Source organism: Anas acuta, chromosome 5, assembly GCF_963932015.1.
Source record: "Anas acuta chromosome 5, bAnaAcu1.1, whole genome shotgun sequence".
Taxonomy (NCBI): Eukaryota; Metazoa; Chordata; class Aves; order Anseriformes; family Anatidae; genus Anas; species Anas acuta.
Window position 1 is genome coordinate 24534205 of NC_088983.1, and position 20344 is coordinate 24554548.

At 42.7% G+C, this 20344-nt stretch overlaps 3 protein-coding genes across 8 annotated transcripts in view; 2 read left to right on the forward strand and 1 right to left on the reverse strand.

Annotated features, from left to right (window-relative positions):
* ALDH6A1 (aldehyde dehydrogenase 6 family member A1) lies at positions 1-9680 on the forward strand. Its single transcript, XM_068683257.1, has 12 exons — positions 1-108; positions 237-296; positions 980-1054; positions 2409-2570; positions 3157-3235; positions 3781-4083; positions 4722-4843; positions 5088-5277; positions 5989-6170; positions 7445-7624; positions 7755-7853; positions 8167-9680. Exons 1-12 carry the CDS (start codon positions 43-45, stop codon positions 8269-8271), a joined length of 1623 nt encoding a protein of 540 aa, XP_068539358.1. The 5' UTR covers positions 1-42; the 3' UTR covers positions 8272-9680.
* Positions 8385-18536, reverse strand: BBOF1 (basal body orientation factor 1). 3 transcript variants are annotated; one of them, XM_068683260.1, is made up of 10 exons: positions 18243-18536; positions 17308-17373; positions 16405-16548; positions 15392-15472; positions 14938-15008; positions 14389-14533; positions 13466-13965; positions 12644-12675; positions 10872-10934; positions 8385-10324 (listed from the first exon to the last, which is right to left on the reverse strand). In XM_068683260.1, the coding sequence occupies exons 1-10, from the start codon at positions 18534-18536 to the stop codon at positions 10299-10301; spliced, it is 1422 nt and encodes a 473-aa protein (XP_068539361.1). In that variant the 3' UTR covers positions 8385-10298. The 3 variants fall into 3 exon arrangements, with proteins under 3 accessions (XP_068539361.1, XP_068539359.1, XP_068539360.1); XM_068683258.1 differs by having other exon boundaries at positions 12571-12675; XM_068683259.1 differs by lacking the exon at positions 8385-10324 and having other exon boundaries at positions 10454-10934.
* Positions 18527-20344, forward strand: part of ENTPD5 (ectonucleoside triphosphate diphosphohydrolase 5 (inactive)) — a 21371-nt gene continuing 19553 nt past the window's right edge. Inside the window, exons 1-2 of one of the 4 annotated variants that reach the window (XM_068683265.1) lie at positions 18535-18659; positions 19147-19343. The gene's annotated coding sequence lies outside the window, so the exon portion shown is untranslated. Of the gene's footprint in view, positions 18660-18756; positions 19422-20344 lie in introns of those variants that run through there. The other 3 variants (XM_068683266.1, XM_068683268.1, XM_068683267.1) reach the window with 3 other exon arrangements.

The window sequence follows — 20344 nt, forward strand, 5'->3', positions numbered from 1 at the left end:
GGAGGGGTGGGGGTGTGGGGGGGGCAGGGACCCTCGGCCGGCATGGCGGCGGCGGCGGCGGCGGCAGCGCGGGGGGCTTGGGGTGGGCGGCGGCGCCTGGCGCTGGGGGTGAGGCGGCGGGGCCGGGACCGCGGGGGCGGCTCCGGGAGCCTGAGGGGGGTTTGGGTCGGCGGGGGGGGGAGCTGGGGAGGGGGTGCGGAGCTCGCCCTGACCGCGCCGTGTCTGTGTGTTGGCAGCTGCCGCGGAGAGCCGGGGCGCCATGGGGCGCCTCAGCCGCCTCCTCCTCGTCCGCTGTGGTGAGTGCCCGGGGGGGTGTGGGGGTGTGGGGGCGTGGGGGGGCTCCTCCCCCTTTCAAATAATCCAAAATTGCGCTGTGAGGAGGCGTCGAGCTCGGGGCCTCCCCTGGCAGCCAGGTGCTGGGGTGCCCGAGCTCCCCTCCGGGGGCTGCTCAGGGTCTGTGCCTTTGCCTCTCCCCTGCACGTGAGTTGGGAAGTGGTGTCCTCCCTCCATGCTGCCTGCCAGATCCAATCTCTGTGAACTCGGCGCCCACAGGTTCCTCACCCACAGCTGCAGAACCACAGGGGGGCAGGGAAAGGCCAGCTTAGTGCCTGCAGCTATGAGGTTGAAAGATGAACCCGCTTAGTGGTTTGATGGGAAAGGAACGTAGTACAGTTTGTACCGGGTGGGTGGAATCCTCACAAAGTGAATTATTAACTGTTTTTTTTTCTAAACATTTATGAATTGCAGGTTTTTAATTTTCTTAGTAACATATTGTTTAAATAGATTGAAATGGCTCTGAACATAAGTAGCAATGTACTTTTTCTGTACCAGTTTTTGAAAGAGCTTTAGCCATTTTGCTTGAAAGTGGGGGAAAAATGAGGCTTAGTGGTAAATGAAGACCTACATGCAATGAGGCACATTGGCACGTGGGCACCTTGAGACAAAGATCACTCACTGGCCTGCATTTTGTCCTCCACAGCCAACAACCAAACTGTTCATCGATGGCAAGTTTGTTGAATCCAAAACTACAGAATGGATCGATATCCACAACCCAGTGAGTGAAGCAGCCGCTGCTTATATACTAACGATCACTGTGCAGCAAGGGTCTGTGCTTCCATTGAATCGTCTGGCGAAAGGGGAAAGTATATGTCTGTCTTGAGAAAGCTTAGTCTTGGAGCTTAAGATGGATTTAGCACCGTGTAATTGCTTCTCAGTTTCCTCTTCGCATGAAATGTCAGTCTTAGGAAAGTGATGACCTTCTTTATCTCCCCTGTGTAGTAAAACCCTGATCTCTGGAGAGGAAGCTTAAACCCTGCTTACTGTATTTTGCTCATGGAAAGGCTCTGTGATTAGTATGTCAGAACTTCAGGCGGCTTCCTTTCACCCCGCATGTGTGCAACCTGATACGATTTGATGCCAGCTGCATGTAAAGTCCTGATAGAGATCGATTTCACTCTCGGTCCTAGGTAAAAATCTTGGCAGCTGAAGCTTCTCTCCTTTGAGAAAATTTCCATCTCTGTGCCGTGATATTCACTGTGGATTTAGAGGCTGGATGCTGTGCAGTGCAAAATGAGCGCAGATGAGTAGCCCTTGCACTTGCCTGAGTCCTGCACCAAAGGGCCCAGAATTCTGACCCTTGCAGTAAGCATTTGGACAGCAGTTTTTAAAACTTCTCTGTAAAGACCTATTTTGATGTGCTTTGTGGAAGTGTTATGGGCAGCAAGCTGTGTTCCTGAAGCTCATTTGGTCACTCTGGGGCAACCAGTGTTCTTTTTTTCCTAAGTAGCTTCTCTCTTAGTGACCTACCTGATGGTTCTGTCATGTCAAAGCAGACTTAATTTTTAAGTGTGTGTGAGAAGGAGGTCAAACCAACAAAGACAAGCCTTAAAAGCTAAAATACACTTATGGCACTAAGGTTACTCATAAAGATCTTTTTTTCAGCCTAGTGACCTAGGTAAACTAAGATCAGTGTCAATTGCACAATCACGTGCTGCTCTTTGCAAAGCAACTTTGCTTTGTTTAATGCACAAGAGCAAATGAGCCAAGACGATACAGAGGGAAAAGACTATAGGCCACAGAAACACGTCCTATGCTCTCTAAAAGCTGAAAAATACATCAGACAAGTCACTTCAACTCCAACTTGGAAGCCAGCACTGCATTTACAGCTTTCTGCATGTCTATTCTGAGATGTGAGAGGGCAGGTTTTCAGAACTAGGAAATTCATAGAATTCCTGTTGTAGCCCAGGCCTTTTGCCTGTTCCAGGGAAGGAATCTTTCTCCTTCCCCCTGAGAAGTATATCTCCTTTTAGAATAAGGATATTAAGCATGTGGTATAAGGGACTGTTGAATGGTTGTCAGGCACAGCTGGAAAAAGTGGAGTTTTGATGCAATTTGTTATTTTCCATCAGGCCACCAATGAAGTGGTTGCTCGCGTACCAAAAGCTACACCCAGTGAGATGGAGGCGGCTGTGGCTTCTTGCAAAAAGGCTTTTTGGAACTGGTCAGAAACATCTGTCTTGAGTCGCCAGCAAATCTTCCTGCGTTATCAACAGCTCATCAAAGACAATCTGGTGAGACACATCTATGTGTGATGACTGTTGCTGAATGCCTTGTAGCTGACTCAGTGAATGACATTGAGAGACTCGGGCTTTAACTGAATTCTTGATGAGGTCTTGCTACCATAATTGAGCTGACAGAGTCACCCTCATTTAGAGGTGAGGCAAAGCACTTTCCAGGCAGATGTGGGCACAGAAGCAGTGCTTCTTCAGGAGTATTATTCTGCATTTGTTCCTTTTACCAAAAAAACACAGGAGGAACTTTTAGCCTGGATGGAGAATGTGCCAGTTGACAAAGACAAGTGGGAGAAGGATGTTAAAATGTTTTTGGATTCCACAAATTTTTGTGTCCTTGTTGTAACATGTGAAAGCAATAGAATATAAGTCAACCTACAGTTGTTTTTTGTTCTTGTTGTTTTTAAATATCGCCTGTGCAACTTAATGGCTTATTGTCCACAAAGAGCAAATCAGCCCATGCAGGCTTTCCCAGGGTCTACTCAGACTGTTCAGCTGATGTTCAGCACTCTGTAAACTTAACCCTGCACTCTATGTCATGGCAGACTCTCCAGTAACACTCATAAACTTTGTTTTCCATTTTCAGAAAGAAATTTCAAAACTCATCACCTTCGAGCAAGGGAAGACCCTGGCTGATGCTGAGGGAGATGTGTTCCGAGGCCTCCGTAAGCTGCTGGCTCCTCCTGTTACAAAAGGGGCTTTCAGATCCCTTAGGAAGGGAGGAGGTCTCCTGAGCAACTGTTTGCTCCAGGAGTTTGTACATGTAGCTCCCTTCATAGCCTCCTTCTGAAAGAAAAAGCACAACTGTAACTCTTAACCTGAAATGTTCCCTTAGATGGAACTTCCTTAAATCACTTCCAATTTTTAGATCCTTCCTTTTCCTGGGAGTGAATACAAATTGCTGTAAAGGGATTGTTCTCAAATGGCTACAACTGAACCACAGTGGGTACACTAAAACCACGTCTGTATTTTGACTGGGGCTGTTGTGTCTGTGCTCCTATCACAGTGGCATATAATGTACTAAGGAGAGAATGCATTCACAATGAGCTCACAGTACTTGGCAGAGCAAAGGGATTTTCTGGAGCACAATGAGTTTTCAGTTGTGGGAAAAGGCTGGAAGGAAGACTTGGGTCAAGGCAGTGGTGAGAAGGGAGTTTGGGGACTGACCATTAACAGATGACCCAGTGGCGTATTGCCCTTTCTGCTGCAGAGGTGGTGGAACATGCTTGCAGTGTGACATCCCTCATACTGGGAGAGACAATGCCCTCCATCACTAAAGACATGGACACTTACACCTACCGTCTGCCTCTGGGTGTGTGCGCTGGCATTGCGCCGTTCAATTTCCCAGCCATGATTCCTCTGTGGATGTTCCCCATGGCTATGGTTTGTGGGAACACGTTCTTGATGAAACCATCGGAGCGTGTACCAGGAGCACTCATGTTCCTTGCCAAGCTGTTTCAGGATGCCGGTGCCCCAGACGGGACCCTGAATATCATTCATGGACAGCATGAAGGTAATAATAGCCTGCCTGGGAGATGGCTGGAGTTTGTAAGTGTTGTGGTGTATGTTTAGTGGAGGTACTAAAACAAGTTGGAGTGTCTGATCCTACTGATGATAGATAGGTTTGTAAAGATGCCTCAAAACTCTTGATGGAAGGGAAATGGGGTGACAGGGAGATCCTCTAGCATGTTGCGTCAAATATTTTGGGAGATACGGTGGCAAGAATTTTGGGAGCTAGTGTCTGAATTTTCAAGGTATGCAAGTGTTCAAATTCTCTTTAGCTACCTAAGCTTCAACTGAAATAAGCAGATAAATCATCTTGGTGTATACCAAAGAAGACTAAACAAAAATTAAATGCCTCACTGACTATGCAGTGGCCACCAGTATTTTAGTTCCTAAACAGATTATCTTTTATCAATTTTTTTTATCAATTAAATTCACAACCCAAGGATACAAATAACCAATGGTAACTCTGTTTCAACATCACTTGGGCACCTTGGGAAAGGCCACCATGAGCACTGAAATGTGACTCAAATGTAGGAAACAGAGGCAAGAATTCTGATAAGATGCATAGACTTAGCAATGTGGGGATGGGGACAGAGGGAAATGTTTGTGCACCACGATATATAATGTATTATTTTCTATTTAAAGCTGTGAATTTCATTTGTGACCATCCGGATATCAGAGCAATCAGCTTTGTGGGATCTAATCAGGCTGGCGAGTACATCTATGAGAGAGGATCCCGGAATGGCAAAAGAGTCCAGGCTAACATGGTAATGCCACCGAACGGAGCACACGGCAGCACACAGACTGCCTCTATCTATGCATGTTGAAACAGAACACACCTGTCAGCAGCAGAAGCTGACTTTGTTGCTGATAGTTAAGTGTGGAGGCTGCACTTCTTGCCAGCCTGCTGGTAGTCATCAGAGCTACTATATCAAGATACTGCCAGAGAGCTAGAAAAGAAGTGGGCAGGGGTGGTTAATGATGGGAGACCTTATGTGTGTTATATTTCAGGGGGCAAAGAATCATGGTGTGGTGATGCCTGATGCCAATAAAGAGAACACCTTGAACCAGCTGGTTGGAGCTGCTTTTGGAGCAGCTGGCCAACGCTGCATGGCCCTGTCTACAGCAATTCTAGTGGGAGAAGCACAGAAATGGCTGCCAGAGCTGGTGGAAAGAGCCAAAAATCTACGTGTAAATGCAGGTACAGGCTCAGATAATGTCTTATTAGGTACTTCACTTCTGTACAGCTGTGGATTTTTAGGTTGGTGTATCTGCCATGCTGTGGTGTATCTATCCCTTGAAAGCTGTTAGCTCCATCAGTTTGATCTGTAGTTATGGGAGCTAGTACATTATCTGGAGTGGGACAAAGCCCTAGACTTGGAGTTAGGAATCTGTAGGAAAGCTTGACAATATAACTGTGATGCACAGTTTATAGGATTGGCTTTGTTTTAACTGGAACTTTGAGGTTATGTCATATGTAGAACACAAACCTACCATTTATATGACAGTCTTAGAGATCCTTCCAATTTGTAGTAAGCATGCAATAAGAGCTAAAAATGGAAACAAGCACTTTAGAAAAACTAGTTGTTAATTCTAGAATAATTATCCTGACTTTCATTTATTTTCAATAAAGCCATGCAAAGAGGAAAACTTTCCTTTCTAAGAAGGATCTGTTTTTGAATTTTAGCATTCTGGTGATCTAAAAGTATGCTTATACCTTCTCTTCTTTCTTGATTATGATTACAAGTTGCAGACTACTACCTCGGTTCATTAACACCTCAAATCTTTGTTCCGTGTCTCAGAAACATCATATTTCTCATTTTTTTTCCTGCCAGCGGAGTTACCTCCATCATACCTATAAAGAGGAAGCTGTAAGAGTTAATTTATTTTTTTTGTCTCTGCCTCTTTACAGGAGACCAGCCTGGAGCAGATCTAGGGCCTCTAATCAGTCCCCAGGCTAAGGAACGTGTTTGCCATCTGATTGAGAAAGGAGTAAAAGAAGGTGCAAGCCTTCTTCTGGATGGACGTAATATCAAAGTGAAGGGCTATGAAAATGGCAATTTTGTTGGACCAACAATCCTTGCCAATGTCAAGGTAACATAACCAAAACTTGATGCTGTGTACCGCAGGGTCACTTGACAAATGGGTTAGCCAAAATCAATCAAGAATCACCAAGCAGAAGTCTCATAAATAGCTCAGCCTTCTTTTGCACAGTCCCAGTGAAGTGCTGATTGTAATGCTGTTGTGGAGGTGATGAAAGAATCCAGGGGAGCAGAACAAACTGAATAGAGTTGATAATCTTAACTTTATGGGAATGCAGCCAATTAAAAGAACATATGGGCAGTTTGTACTGTGTCAAACTAAATATCCATCGAGGACAGTGTACTTTCTGTACTAATGGCCAGCAGCAGATGTCTAAAAAGAGCGTGACTAACAGCCAAACATAATCTTCCTTTTTCTGTTACACATTCCTGCAATTTGCAGTGTAAGGACTTGTAGAAACAGAAGTTAAATATTTGTGGAAGTCTTTGCAAGAGTAATTATGGGACAAGGTACAAAAGCTCTTTGAATAATTGAATATATTCACAGTTTTACTGAAACAGCCTCTTAATATAGTGCATGGTGTGCAATAGATGGATGCTACTGGGGGGAATATTAATTGTGGTCCTTTTGGTGAGTGATTACATGATAATGCACTGATCTTAATAGTTCTTCTGTTGTACTTTTTATTAGGATTTTATGGATTAAGTGCTATCATATATTTCAGGCTCTTAATCTATCTCCTAATTTAATTTCATTGTTTTAATTAAGCATCTTAAAATAATTCACTTTCCCTTTGATGCATTGTAAATATTTAGGTATTCAGTAGTAAAAGTTTCACTGAGATTTTTTGATTTGTACTTTTTTATACACTAATAAGGTTATCAGTAGCCACAGAAAACTCATCAGATGAATGTTTTGTAGTTTGTTGTGTTAGTTATTAATGATTAAAGTACTCTAACTGGTGCTTTTGTATTTGTCAAATACTGCTAATTATGAGACACAAATCCTGGGCACTGACTTATAGAGGAGTAAACTATCCTGAATTAATCCTGGCTTTAATCAGCCTTGATCAAAGGCCTAACTTAGATCAGGCAGGCAGTAGAAGCAGAAAGCATTTTGGCAATTACAAATGGTGCCCTCTGTAGTGGACTAGATAGATAGCAGGGCAGGGGAAACGGTGAAATGGCAGGCAGGACTGAAGGACGGATGGCCTGCGGCAATGCAGTGTGATGGGTGCTCCTAGGAATATCCTGAGGATGAGCAGCATGTGTGTTTACTATATGCTGTTTCCTACAGTCTGCTTTTTCTGCTGTTTGTCTTGGCAGCCAAACATGACTTGCTACAAGGAGGAAATCTTTGGGCCTGTCTTGGTGGTTCTGGAAGCAGACACTTTGGATGATGCAATTAAGATGGTGAACAATAACCCCTATGGAAACGGAACTGCAATCTTCACCACCAATGGAGCCACAGCTCGGAAATATTCTCACTTAGTAGATGTGGGGCAGGTACATTCAAGCTAGATTTGTTCCTACAGTTGTTGTTCACACCATCAGCCATCCAGCTATAGTGACTAATCACTGACTCTTTGCTACTTCTTTATCGTGTGATTAATATGGCTGTTTTCCTTTGCTTTAGGTGGGAGTCAATGTTCCAATCCCAGTACCTCTGCCCATGTTCTCTTTCACCGGTTCTCGTGCTTCTTTCAGAGGAGACACTAATTTCTATGGCAAACAGGTAACTTGCGGATTCAGAGTACTCTCTTGATTTGTGATAAATCAGGTTAGAAATGGCAGTGGGGAGATGCTCATCAGATCTCACCTTACTGGGTGGAGATGTAAGAAGGGAGCAAGAACTAAGTATCAAGTTTTCTCAGAGGACCGGAGTCTTTAGGGAGCTGTTGAAAGGAACAGACTGACATGAATTGCTCCTACAGAGGAAAACTCAAACCTTTGCAGACAGAGCAAGAACTGCTTGATAGATCTGTGGTGCAGATCTGAAGAATTCCTAAGGCCAAACATCTGACCCATGTGTCTCTCCTTTCTCCCAGGGAGTGCAGTTCTACACACAGCTGAAAACAATCATTTCTCAATGGAAAGAGGAAGATGCCACCGTTACCAAGCCTGCTGTGGTTATGCCAACTATGGGGAACTAAATCAGCCTTCACAGATACTGACCTTGGTTCCTTTCTCCTTCCATGTTGCACTTTCCAGCTTTGTCCTGACTGTTATCATTTCCTTGGGAAACAGAAAGCTCCATCTTTTATGGGCCTCTTTTTTCTGTCTAGATCAGGCAGGCTCATATAACGCACAGTCTGAGTTTTCTGTTGCTGTCAGTGTTTTTTGGCTAGCTGAACACAATTTTTTTTTTTTTAATAACCTGTCAGAGGAAAAAAATCTAATTGAAAGGGAAGACAGATGGGCCTTAACTTGTGTTTCTTTCCAGACCCTCTGAACTTGAACACTACTCTGCTTTCCACTGCAATATCTTTAGCCTTAGTGACTCAATACTGGCTACGTCTTGTAGCAGTTTTCTTTACCACTTTCTTACATGTTAAGATTTTAAGCTAACCTTACTCAGATGAGTACTCAGTTTGAGTGACATAACTGGGACATCTTGGATGTGTCATAGAAATGACTTCTACGTACAACGAAGACAGCAAGTTTGGGAGTTGAAAACGTCAGTCTTTCATCTGTTGAGCAGTTCCCAAAACTTCAGAAATGGTTTGCTAAGCATTTTTCAGAAAAGCATCTTTGATTGCTTGTCTGAGGATGAAAGAAATTCCTGTATGGTACAGTGACCTTCACTGTGCCTCTGACAGCTTGAAAACTTCTGTTCCTGTTGTGCGTGCAGACTGTATTCTCCAGCTTGCTGTCAATTTCATTATACCTAGAAGTTGGTTGGTGCCTTTTTACTGTGCTAACAGAAATGTGCCTACAGGTCCTGTAAGATAATGAAACTGTGGAAGCAGAAACGTGTTTGTATGTCTTTTATCACAGGATCATGTGAGTCTGGGTGGTAAGAAAAGTAGACAGGTCAGTAGGAAGAGAGAACATGTTTTAATCACAAAACAGCCAGGCCTGTTTTGTTTCTTTTCCTGACTATCGCTATATTTCTTGTGATTGACTGACACCTTGTGACATTTGCTCAAACACACTCATGTTCCCTAGGGACTGCAGGTCCCATGACAAGAGAAGGGTAAGTCTTGGTATACCCTGTTCTTAAGAATATGTGCATTTAGAGCTGGAGAGCCTCTACTTTTATTCTTGCATCCTGGAAGATGATGCAGCCATGAGGGATCTGCAGGGAACTCATTCAAGTACTCATGAAAAAATAGTATTATTCTAATGATTGTAATCATTACTTGTTCTAATTAAACAACCTGAATGTGAAGACTTTGTATCCTGCCTTCTGACAAAGATTCCTTGTAAGTGACAGTTATGTATTTAGTGGATCCACAGCAGTTACTCTTATGTTTGTATCTTACTTTTTCTTCTGCTATACTCTAGAGGAAAATTCTCACCTTGCAATTTGATTGTGAATTAAAAAAAAATTGCTAATACATTTCTGGAGAAAATGACTGTTCCTTGGTAAGATACTCTGTAGGTGTTACATTGACTCTGTTCCCCTTCACAGAGGCTGGTCTGTGTTTCCTGTAATCAGTGTACACATCTTCCTTTTTACAGTATCTCAAGGGCTTCTGCACCAGTATCTTCATACAGCATTTCAAGGAATGCCTTGTTTCTATTTCCCACATACTTGATCACAAAAGCTCTCAAACTTCATGTACACAACTCTATTCCTAACTGAAGAAGTATCTCAATCAAATTACAGCAACACCTACATAGAGTTCTAACCACTTCAGTGCTGTGTATAGGGTCATCGTAGCACCTGGCTTCAGAAAGAATAAGATCTTTATTTTAAGGAGGAGGAAAATTGGTGTATTTCAGATGAATTTTAAATTTGTAGTCAAAGCAGCAGCATTAACAGATGGAGGATTCAGAATTGCAGCTTTGTTCACAAGGTAACTTCCAAAATGAAAGGTGCAGATGAGTCAGTAATTGCTGTGGATATTGTTCAAGTGAAGCGTACAGCTGCCTTACTCTGTTAACATCTGAATACGTGGAAGGATTGCTGTAGAAGATGATGACTCTGATAATTCAGCTTGCTGTGTAACAAATACTAGGTTGGAAGAAACATTTTCTGTGCTGCAAAGGTAAAATATTTAAGGTAAATCACCATTAACACATGGGCATCCTTTCATACTCCAGGGAAAGGAATATTAAATAATAGCCTCTAATATTGTCTATAGTCATTCACTTTCAAATCACCTTCATTCTTCTTCCTAATCAGCATTGCTATTCTGACTTTTCTGTTGCCTTACTAAAATACACTATCTCCTTTAGAAATTCTAAAATCCTTCTAAACTTCTATAACAACATCAAGCTTACCTGCTGCCTGAAGAATTGCAGGAGTATCCCTGCACTTTCGCCACACCTGTGTTCTAGAAATTTGTAGGAGCCTTTCACTTGTGTGCAAATATCTTTTCTGATTATCTGCATTTCCAACAGCATTTTTAAATCAGATTATTTTAAATGTACTAGAAATACAACTTGTATCTGCCTTTCAGTTAATGAAAGGCCTTTTCAGATCAAGCTGCAGATGCTCACTGATGATGTACCTGCTTCATCTCACTGCTGGTACAGCTTTCTACTGACAAGTTGTTAAATAGTACAGCATAATTTAGCATCTTACCTGACTTCGCTTTCTTCTTTAGCATCAGCTGGAGCTGAAGTAGCCAGAACTCTGCTGTACTTCCTGTAAGGAAGAAACGAATAAAGTTATCCTCATCTAAGGGTGGTGTATGCTCAGCCAGGTTTCTAATCCCACATCAAACTCCTGATGTTTCTTACAATAAACAGCAAGCAAGAAGTGCCAGGACACTCGAGCTATTGCAGTACACTCTCTGAAATCAGCACTATGAATTGAATGCGAGTTCAGTTCGCTACTGAATTTTGTATTAATGATTTTTCCATAACAACTAAAAGTAAACAAGGAGCACTCAAGCAGAAATTGCATAGGCAGAGGTCAGTGCTGCTGTGTGCTGTTTCTGCCCTTTAGTTCACTGCTACCTTTACAAATACAGGGGTGACTATTGCTTCATGTTAAGCAGAGGTCTAAATAATCCTTTCTACCACTGTGAAGACTGTCAAAGACTGACCAAAATATTAGTCCGTTTCCTTCCTGATTCCCAGTGGCCTGATTTATTCTTCTAATAGATATATCAGAACTGTGTGTAATTATTTTTAGAGTAAGAAAGGCTGTCAGCACGTGTAGACAAATTATTGGTAAATAAATAGCATTTTATGTTTCCATACAACAGGTATTAACGTGGAAGAAAACTTCTAGCCTCCTATCCTAGAATATTACTCAAATAATATCTCACTTAGAATGCTCACACAAAATAGATTTTATAATAGAAATCTTAAAAATTAACAACAAAACAATAATTTTTATCACAAATCAAAATGAAGTATTTGTATCCCATTCCTTTAGCGTGTCTACCATACAGCTTTATGTGTATTTTTGTATGTTGGCAAATACTGATAAGAGGAGTTAAATTGGGACCATAAAAGCTAACAGATTAATCATTTAATTATGCATTTCTTATTCCTGCTGTAATAACTTTAACCAAATTTGTTACGCTCTATTAACATAATAAAGTTTAAATTCAATTTAAACAAAAGATTTTTAAAAATAACAGAGAAGATGATATACCACCCTGTTTAGCTCTCAAACTACATAAAAAAATGTAGCATTTTAGACTTCTCTGTGGGCACTCATGCATTCCATCAAAAATTCTGTTAACAGTGTATAATGTATTTAATGCAGTTTGACTTTTGAATTTCCAGTGTAAACCCTATTTTAGACATCTTTCATATCATGCTCCCAGGTTTCTTATGCTGACTGCAACCAGCATATGGTAAGTACCCTTTCAATAACCTGGCTGTGGATATTTGTATTTTGTAATACCGGCTAGATTGCTTTATGGTTTTCTTATTAAAACAAAATATATAGAGGGAGTGGTACTGTCATAACATGCATTATCTACTTGTCTGATAAAAATGGATAGGATTTCATTAATAACTGAACAAAATTAATCCCACTGCACTGAGCAAAAATAATTCTGTCTTCCTCGGTACTATCAAAAGTTTATTTCAACTTGCTTTTCTTTTGATACTACACACAAAGAACTAGCAGTATAGTCTGGTGCCTGTCAAAATTTGTATAAATCACCTTTTTTGTAAGGCTACAATATCTCACACCAAGCCACACAGCTAGACTCTTATGTTAGACGCAGAGTCTCCGGGAATCCCCTACTCTGGATTTTGTCAGGCAAGCTTTAGTAACAGGGAAAGCTCTGCATTCCCCTACTGAAGAAACAGAGTATTACCATGGATTTCTGCCATTCATTTTGGCAAAAAGTAATCTCAGAACATGTTCTTTTTGTTCCCATGTCAACTCACTGATATCCACTTTTTCAAACTGTGCTTTTTCCCTGAAAAACACAGAAAAGATCAATGCATTAGGAGAAAAAGCATAGCTCTCTTGGATTCTCTATGTGTAAAAAGGGCTTTAAACTCTTATTTCTGCATTGCTCTTGTTCAGCTACTCATAGCATGTAAATTCAGAAAATAAATCAGTACTGTCTTTCTTACTTCTAAACATACGGGTCTCTAAACTAGACATAAACATATTCATTTCAAGCACATTTCCCTTTCCTTGCTTCTTTCACTGTTCAAACATAAGAAGCTAAATATATATCAAACTCATTTTTATTCTCATAATTTTTTATTCTGGCATATGGAAGAACAGTTGAACAAAGACTATTTGCCATCTACTGGTTGCTTCTGTTAAAATGATCAGCAGCATAGTAAAGAGCTCCTAAGATGTTAATTGTAATTTTTAGACTCCAATGTTTTCAGGTCATGGGAGTGAATGAAAAGCAAGAGAGCAATGCCAGAAGAACAATGCCTACACAACCTCCAAAAAACAGAGATGCTACAATAATTATAAAAAAAGAAACTGCAGAAATGCATCTATACTGGAAATTCTGCAAGTAATTCCATAGCACATGGCAGAATATGAGAAGTACTCATATAAATAACGATCAAAAAGTGAGATTAGGTGACAACAGAGTCCTTACTAATTGACCTCATACAGTTATTCTCACTACAGCAGTCTCCACAAACACTCCAAATCTAGACAATATCATCACACAGGTCTCTCTTTTTTTAAGGTGTGCTAGGAAGATAGAGATGGTTGGTTTTTTTTGTGTGTTAAAATACCCGTAGCATTTCTCTGCTTCCTCTAGGTCTCTATACACACTGTTTGTGCTGTTTATGTTGCCTTTGAATGTCTTGATTTGGGGAAATTCTTCAGTCCCTGCACATGCCTCCATCATTTTCCTGTAATAGGCAGCCCGTGCCTTTTCATAATATTGCTTTCTACTCGCTCTGATCTCCTGCTTCACGTGTTCCAGAGCATCTAGGAAGAACCTTTCCACCTCAGTCCTCTCATTTAAAATATTCCGGGCTAGTTTCTTCACTCGATTCATCTCCTGGTCCTTCATTTCTAGTAATTGCTGCAGTTTCTTGATCTCCACCATGCTTGCCTGGTTTTCTATCAGTGCTTGATGCTGTGTTTTTTGAGTCTTTGTCTCAAATTCTCTGGTCATGTGAGATACGGCCATCTCCAGTTTTTCCACTTTACACTGCAGATCTCTAATCTGTGCTTTCTGATGGTTGATCTGTAGGATCTTTTTTCGAATCAAACCCTCGCTGGTTTCCTAAAAGGGTAAGATGAAATTTTTTGGGCTTTTGTTTCACTCACACCAAATCTGGAGGTTTCCTTTTTCCCTAGCACTGACGATGTAGTAAAACATGCTGGCACCGTCACACCAAAGAGAGAATACTTCTCTGGGGTCAGTTTGTTTTTTTTTTTATAGGAGAAGCCAGATAAAGAAGGCTTGGCATGTAGTGTATACTACATAGAGACCTATTCTCAGTGGGCTATCGTAGGAAATCCTTCCTTATTTCTCCTCCATAATTAAGAGAGAATAAGAGCTTTCTTCAGACAACTCTGAAACTCAATAGCTGCAGAGAGATCTGACTAGGGAAAAATTAGTCTCACTACACTTACATCAATTCCCAGAACTTCAGGGACCCCTTCCTGGGGGGAAATGAAACAGAATTAAAACCAGAGCAGAAACCTTCTCCAGTAACAGAAGAGTTTTGTCCTCCTCTAACTTCAGTTTTGTTTTCTGCAATTCCATCTTCTCTTTCAGATTATCTGAGAAAGCACCTTGAAGACGAATATTCTCCTTAAACACCTCTCTCCCCATGCTGTTCAGCTGCCTGGACAAAGGGAAATAAAATCCAAGAGCTTTAATCACAACCTTTAGTGTTTTTTACATGAAAATCAATATTTCAGTGCCCTAATTTCAGAGTTAAGCTGTAAAATTCTCATGGGTCTGTACAAAGTTTTCTTAGCTTTATCTTTAGTCCTACATTTGGACTGTGAGAATGAGAAAAAAGCATTGTGATTGTGATTATTACCTCCAGATTTCCCCTATAACCAGCAAGAGTTCTACAGTTTAAGTGCTGCCATCATCTTGACATTTAAAATAGGGCAAACAGTTTAGATTGTAACTGATTTTGCCTTTCAAAGGTCACAGAGTAAGATGGGCAACTAGTTCTTCAAAACACACCACTAAAATGGATTAGTAAAATAGAAAACATGAAAAGCAAGTGTTTCTTACAAAACAGCCTCACGCTGGGCAGTCTCTGTCATCATCACTAGCTTCTTCTCAGTATCTTCTTCCAGTCTTTTCTGAAAGGGAGAAAAGCCTGTTTAAATTTTGTACCAGAACTGTGGTACTGAAGTTAAAACCCGATACAGTGTAAATTCTAAAATCATCTCCAGTTTCCAGCTCATGCAACTTCTTGCTAAGAAAAGAATAAATTGAATGAACTCCCAAGGGTACTGATGTTCCTGACAGAAGTGGAGAATAAGGCCTGTCTGGGATCCTGACATCCCATGTCCTTCCTTAAAAAGCTTCACCTGTCCTCCAACCACTCATCATACTTTTGTTGATGTAGGAATCTGTAAAATGCTGAGTAAAGAACTGTTAGAACTATAGAAGACAGAGTAGTCAGTGGGAGAAATCTTTTTTTTTTCTAATAAAAGTTTAATTGCCTGTTGTCAGCCTTTACCTTCTCTTCAAGGAACCTCTTCTCCAGTCTCACAATTGCTTCCTGATGTCTCCTGTCTGAGATCTTCATACTCTTTTTTAACTGTGATAAAAAATTAAATCTCTGTAATAATGGAAATTAATTTAAGCCTTACAACTTAGTGTGGATGCAATTCTTCAAGAAGGTACTTGGTAGTTTTTCCTGGCACTACTCAATCTTCATCAAATCTTCACACAATCTCTAAAATTCACTTAATCTAACTTTTATTGCTGTTTTGCTTCCTCTTCAAAGCTCACCTTTGCCTGTATTTTCACATCACTGACAGTCATTCACACACGCTCCATCATTCTGTTTAATGCTCGGTTTTAGAAATCTACTTTACTTTGTCTATTCATTCAGTCATCAAGCTCATTCAAAATCCAGCACCTCAAGCATTCTTTGAAAAATGCATGACTAAGTGTAGTTAGTGTCTTAGCTTAAAAGAAGATATATATTAATAATCTAAATGCTGTTGAGCAAGCATTTGCTTTATTTTCAAGACACTTATTGTAGTTGAAAAAAAAAAATAAGTCAGGCAAGCTGAATCACTGAGACACTTAAGTTGCTTGAGGCACCTTTTTCATGCCATCAGCCAGCTGAGATGCTTGTTATCACAGCTGAAACATTTTACAGTTAATACCACTACTTAAAAAGCATATTATAGATCCAAAGTGTATACTAAATCCTCTAGTCCATCCATGTTGGTATGTTTCTATGTAAATTTTGTTTAAAATAAATAAAAATGTAAAAACAAACCTATAGCATTCACCCATTATAGAAGCGAGTTCTGGCTGTAGAAATTGCATTTTATAAACCTTGTGCTGTTGCTCAGTCTATGTAAACTGTGCTTAAAGGAAAAACAAACAAAACAAAAACAAAAAAACAATAGGTCAACCATGTCTTTTCTCATCCACTCCCAAACTCTGTGTTGCCATGCAGACAGAAAGGTTGCTTTTTTATTAAGTATTGCAAACCTGCATTTACGACAAACTTACATCTTCCAGTTCTTTCTCCATAGCCGGTTTCTCCTTGCGAAATTCCTTTATTAATTTCAGTTCTGATTGAATTTGGCCAATTTCTCCAACTTTTTCATGAAATTTCTCTTCCAGTTCTTTTATTTGTTGGGCATAATAGTCTGTCTGCAAATCAGAAATAATCAATAAGAAGTAAGCAAAATGAGGGAAGTCAATCACTAAATATTATCACACAAAACACAGCACACAGGACTGAATGTCTGAAATTACACTGAGCTGCAGTGTTTTAAAAACCACAAGGAATTCAGCATTAGAAGAAATGCTGCTAACTCAACAAAAGCTACCCTCCAGTGAAATAAAAAGCTAGAGATGAATGGTTACTTTAAAGCAACATCAATAACATTGTTTATATCCTTTTTTGCTCTTTATAATCTATGGAAGGGAAGCAGTTCCTTGTGGAGCCTTCTTCATGGGGCATACTGGCTTAAAGTGGATATGAGCACAGTTCTGTTACTTATTTAAACCAGATTAACAAATAATAATTTTCTTTGTTCTTTTTAAGATTTGTTTTGGTTCAATAGCAATGAATGAAGGATAACTATAAAAGAATTCAAATTAGTTATTGGTTAGCTGAGTAAAAATTAAGCATTTTTGCTGTGTCTCTGGCCTCACCATTACCCAGCTGGTTCCTATTACTATTTCAGATGCTATAAAATATTCCTCCTATTATCTGAAATAATACTAGAGAGTCATGGGATAACTGCCACGTCAGCACTGTTTTTTCAAGTTCTTTTTTCATGCAAGATTCTTGTACCAAAACCTGTAACAGTTTGTTGCCCTAGCTTGTTCCTCACACTAAAATAAAAACTACCATTCAGCCTGCCCAGAGGATCCCACTGTTCTGAGGACAAAAAGCTCATTCACCAGTTTCTTGTTCTCTTCTTGTGCTTGTTGTTTCAAATGAACCAGCTCCTTCTTCAGTTTCTCGATCTGCGAAAACAGAAATTAAGAAACAATAACTGGGGGAATGGCAGGGGAGAGAGAATAGCAACCTAGTTGCATTCTTCTCTTTAAACTTAAATTGTAAGAAGATGCCAGAAAGAAAAGAACTGCAAAGAAGGGTCCCTCACTTGCAGTGTTCAGGCCAATTAAACCACCTTTAAAACCAGGGAGTGAAACAACCACTCATGATTTGTGATAAGCATGGGAGATAACGCAAGCCTAAACTGTAAAAACACCTGTAGCAGATATGAAGTGATCTGCAAGTCTAACAAAGAATTAAAAACTATCCAGACAGAGGGTTTTCTTCCTTATCATTTTGGATGGTGGTGCAGTATTAAGAGAAGCTGTTTGGAAAAGGGGAAAAAAAAGATAGACAAGAGAATGTCAGGCAACTGGAAAAGGGGTTCAATAAGGGCTTACATGATGGATGCTAGGAGAAAGAAAACCACGGGCTGTGAGCAAGAATATTGTCTCCTGTCATTGAATCTCACCAATGTCCTGGGGATCAGAGATTTGTGTCTTCTTATTCAATGAACAGGGCATTTATTTCAGTTTGTTATTTTAACTGAAGGTTTGTTTGTTTGTTTTTGCTTGGTACTTGGCTTTATCAGACACAGGATTCAAGCGCAACAGCCTGCAATAGGGGCCACCGGCGTAGGGCTTATTTTTTCACTGCACTCCTAGCAGATTTGGGGTTTATTTCCTCTAAGCCCTTGCATTTTATTAAACGTTTTTGGGGCTTATTTCTTCTGAGCCCTCTTCCAGGAGGCTGAGGACGGCAGGATCCCGATCCCCCCAAGCCGCAGGAGGGCTGCAGCCTCTCCTCCCGGCCCGCCGAGGGGCTCGCCCTCCCGCACCTCCTGCGCCTTCTCCTGGTCCTGCCTGGCCAGGCCGCCCTGCACGGCCATCGCCTCCTTCTCCAGGCGCCGCTGCCGCCACAGCAGCTCCGCGTTGCTCCTGGCCAGCATGCGGGACGCCGCGCGGTACTCAGCCCGCGACGCCTCAGCCGCCGCCAGCCGCACCTCCCACGGCAACGCCTCAGCGGCCGCCACCACCTTCTCCTCCCTCCCCCCGGCCGCCACAGCAGCAGCAGCAGCCGGGGAGCAGGAGGAGCCACCGGGGCTCTGAGGCGCCAGCCGCGCGGCCGCCATCTTAGCTCCTGCCCCGCGGGCTCGTTGCCGCGGCAACCGCCCCGTGACGCCATATTCTCGTGACGCCGTGACGCGCCCGCCGCCGCCGGCGGGATGTGGCGCCGCCGGCGCCCCGAGCGAGCGGTGAGCCCCGAGCGGGGCGGGCGGGCGGGACGGCTGAGGGGGGGGGCAGCGCCGCGTTGCCACGGTAACCGCGCCCGCTCCTAACGGGCAGGTAACGGCGGGAGGCTGCTGACGGGGGTCGGGGGGAGCCCCCGGTGCTGCCCTGCCCTGAGGGGGCTCGTCCCCCGTCTCGTTGCCGGGCTGCGGTGCGGTGCTGCGGTGTTTTGTTGCTGTTTGTGGCCGTGACGGCGCCGGTGTCGCTTCTCCTGTGTAAGGAGGGTGGGTTTAGGCGCCCTGCCTCCTGGCGGTGCTGTCGCTGAGCAGCGTGTGAGCACCTGGGGGGCTGCACGCCTCGCATCGCTACACTGCTCCGGCTCTGGAGCCGCTGCCGATGGGCGTTATCGCCCCATATAACCCGTAGCGCGTTCACCTTTCCCCCCGCGGGCCGTGTGGCCGTGTTACCGCCCCGCCGTTAACTCCCAGCTTGGCGCTGCCCCGTGCCCCGCAGGCTGGGGTCGGTGCACGGCGCCTTTCCCTCAGCCCCGCGCGTCCCCGCGCCCCCCCAGCGGCCCGGTAACGCCGCCCGCTCCTCCCAGCCGGCAGCCGGGGCGAAGAGGAGAGGACAGGGACGGGCACGGAGCCCGGAGCGCTCCCCGTGGGGATCTCTGCACCGCAGGAGCCGCTGCCGCCTTCGCCCAGCTGCAGGTGCGTGCCTCAGGTGTTTGCTGCTGGCAGGGCCCGGCGCTGCGCCTCGGGGTGGGCAGCAGTCACAGCCTGCCGGGGGTAAGCCGTGTGTTTCACCCGCGGAGCTGTTTGCTGGTGTTCACGAACCTGTGCTCGTATCGCTGTTAGCCGGGTTCCTCCTCTCCGTGCGTTCCTCGTTTCATCTTCCTGTTATATTCTGATAGCAGCAAGGATTTTATATTTTTTGAGAGCAACTTTCTTGGAAATAGTATTCTTCTTTCTCATTAACTAAGCTTTACCTCTTGTCTACCTCCACCCTAAAATTTGCCCTCTGTTCTTTCTTCTGACCTTCTCTTTTCACATTTTCCATTGCCGTTTCTGTTACGCTCTGCCCGTTTCCCTCTGCCCTCTCTGACTTCTTGCTCTCCTATCCTACACTTACGCTTCTCGTGGACACCAGTTTGCTAATGCTCTTTAGTAAACAGCCTGAACCACTCATCAAAGAGGCTCAGTGTACTTTTCTCATTCTTAATGAGAGAGGGGATCCTGAGGTTTGTTGGTTTTGTTGTTGTTTGGGTGGATAAAGGTGGAAAGAAGGACAAGAATTCAGGGGAGAAGTAGAGAATGGGAAGTGCGAAATGGTGCTGGATGGCTGAGAAGGGATACAGAAGATAATTTTAGTGAATTTAGAGTTTAGGGAGACTAAGACTCATCTATTAGGATATCTGGCAAGAAAAGCTGGTGTTAATGATGGCAGTTGGTTGGATATTTTCGGATCAACCGAGATTGTGAGGCTTATGTAAGTGTCACATGCACTGTCTGTAACAAGACTCTGGAGTTTGTTCTTAAGGCAGGTGCTCAGGTTTTATTTGTGATTGTTCAGTAAACAAAATACTTACATTGTGTAACAACACCTCTCCTGACCAGCTAAGGTAGTACTCATTTGTGTGGCTTCATATTTGGTTAAATGATGCAGCTTGGATTTTCAGCAGACCTCCTTACTGTGATGAAGCAAATGTGGG

Excerpts from the sequence above, each read along its gene's own strand:
- ALDH6A1 (XM_068683257.1), top strand. The coding sequence starts at position 43 with ATGGCGGCGGCGGCGGCGGCGGCAGCGCGGGGGGCTTGGGGTGGGCGG. Across the intron at positions 297-979 it reads CCTCCTCCTCGTCCGCTGTG|CCAACAACCAAACTGTTCAT; the intron begins GTGAGTGCCCGG and ends TGTCCTCCACAG. Across the intron at positions 6,171-7,444 it reads CAATCCTTGCCAATGTCAAG|CCAAACATGACTTGCTACAA; the intron begins GTAACATAACCA and ends TTGTCTTGGCAG.
- BBOF1 (XM_068683258.1), bottom strand. The coding sequence starts at position 18,536 with ATGGCGGCCGCGCGGCTGGCGCCTCAGAGCCCCGGTGGCTCCTCCTGC. Across the intron at positions 17,374-18,242 it reads ACCAGGAGAAGGCGCAGGAG|ATCGAGAAACTGAAGAAGGA; the intron begins GTGCGGGAGGGC and ends CTGTTTTCGCAG. Across the intron at positions 15,473-16,404 it reads TGGAGAAAGAACTGGAAGAT|TTAAAAAAGAGTATGAAGAT; the intron begins GTAAGTTTGTCG and ends TTTTTATCACAG.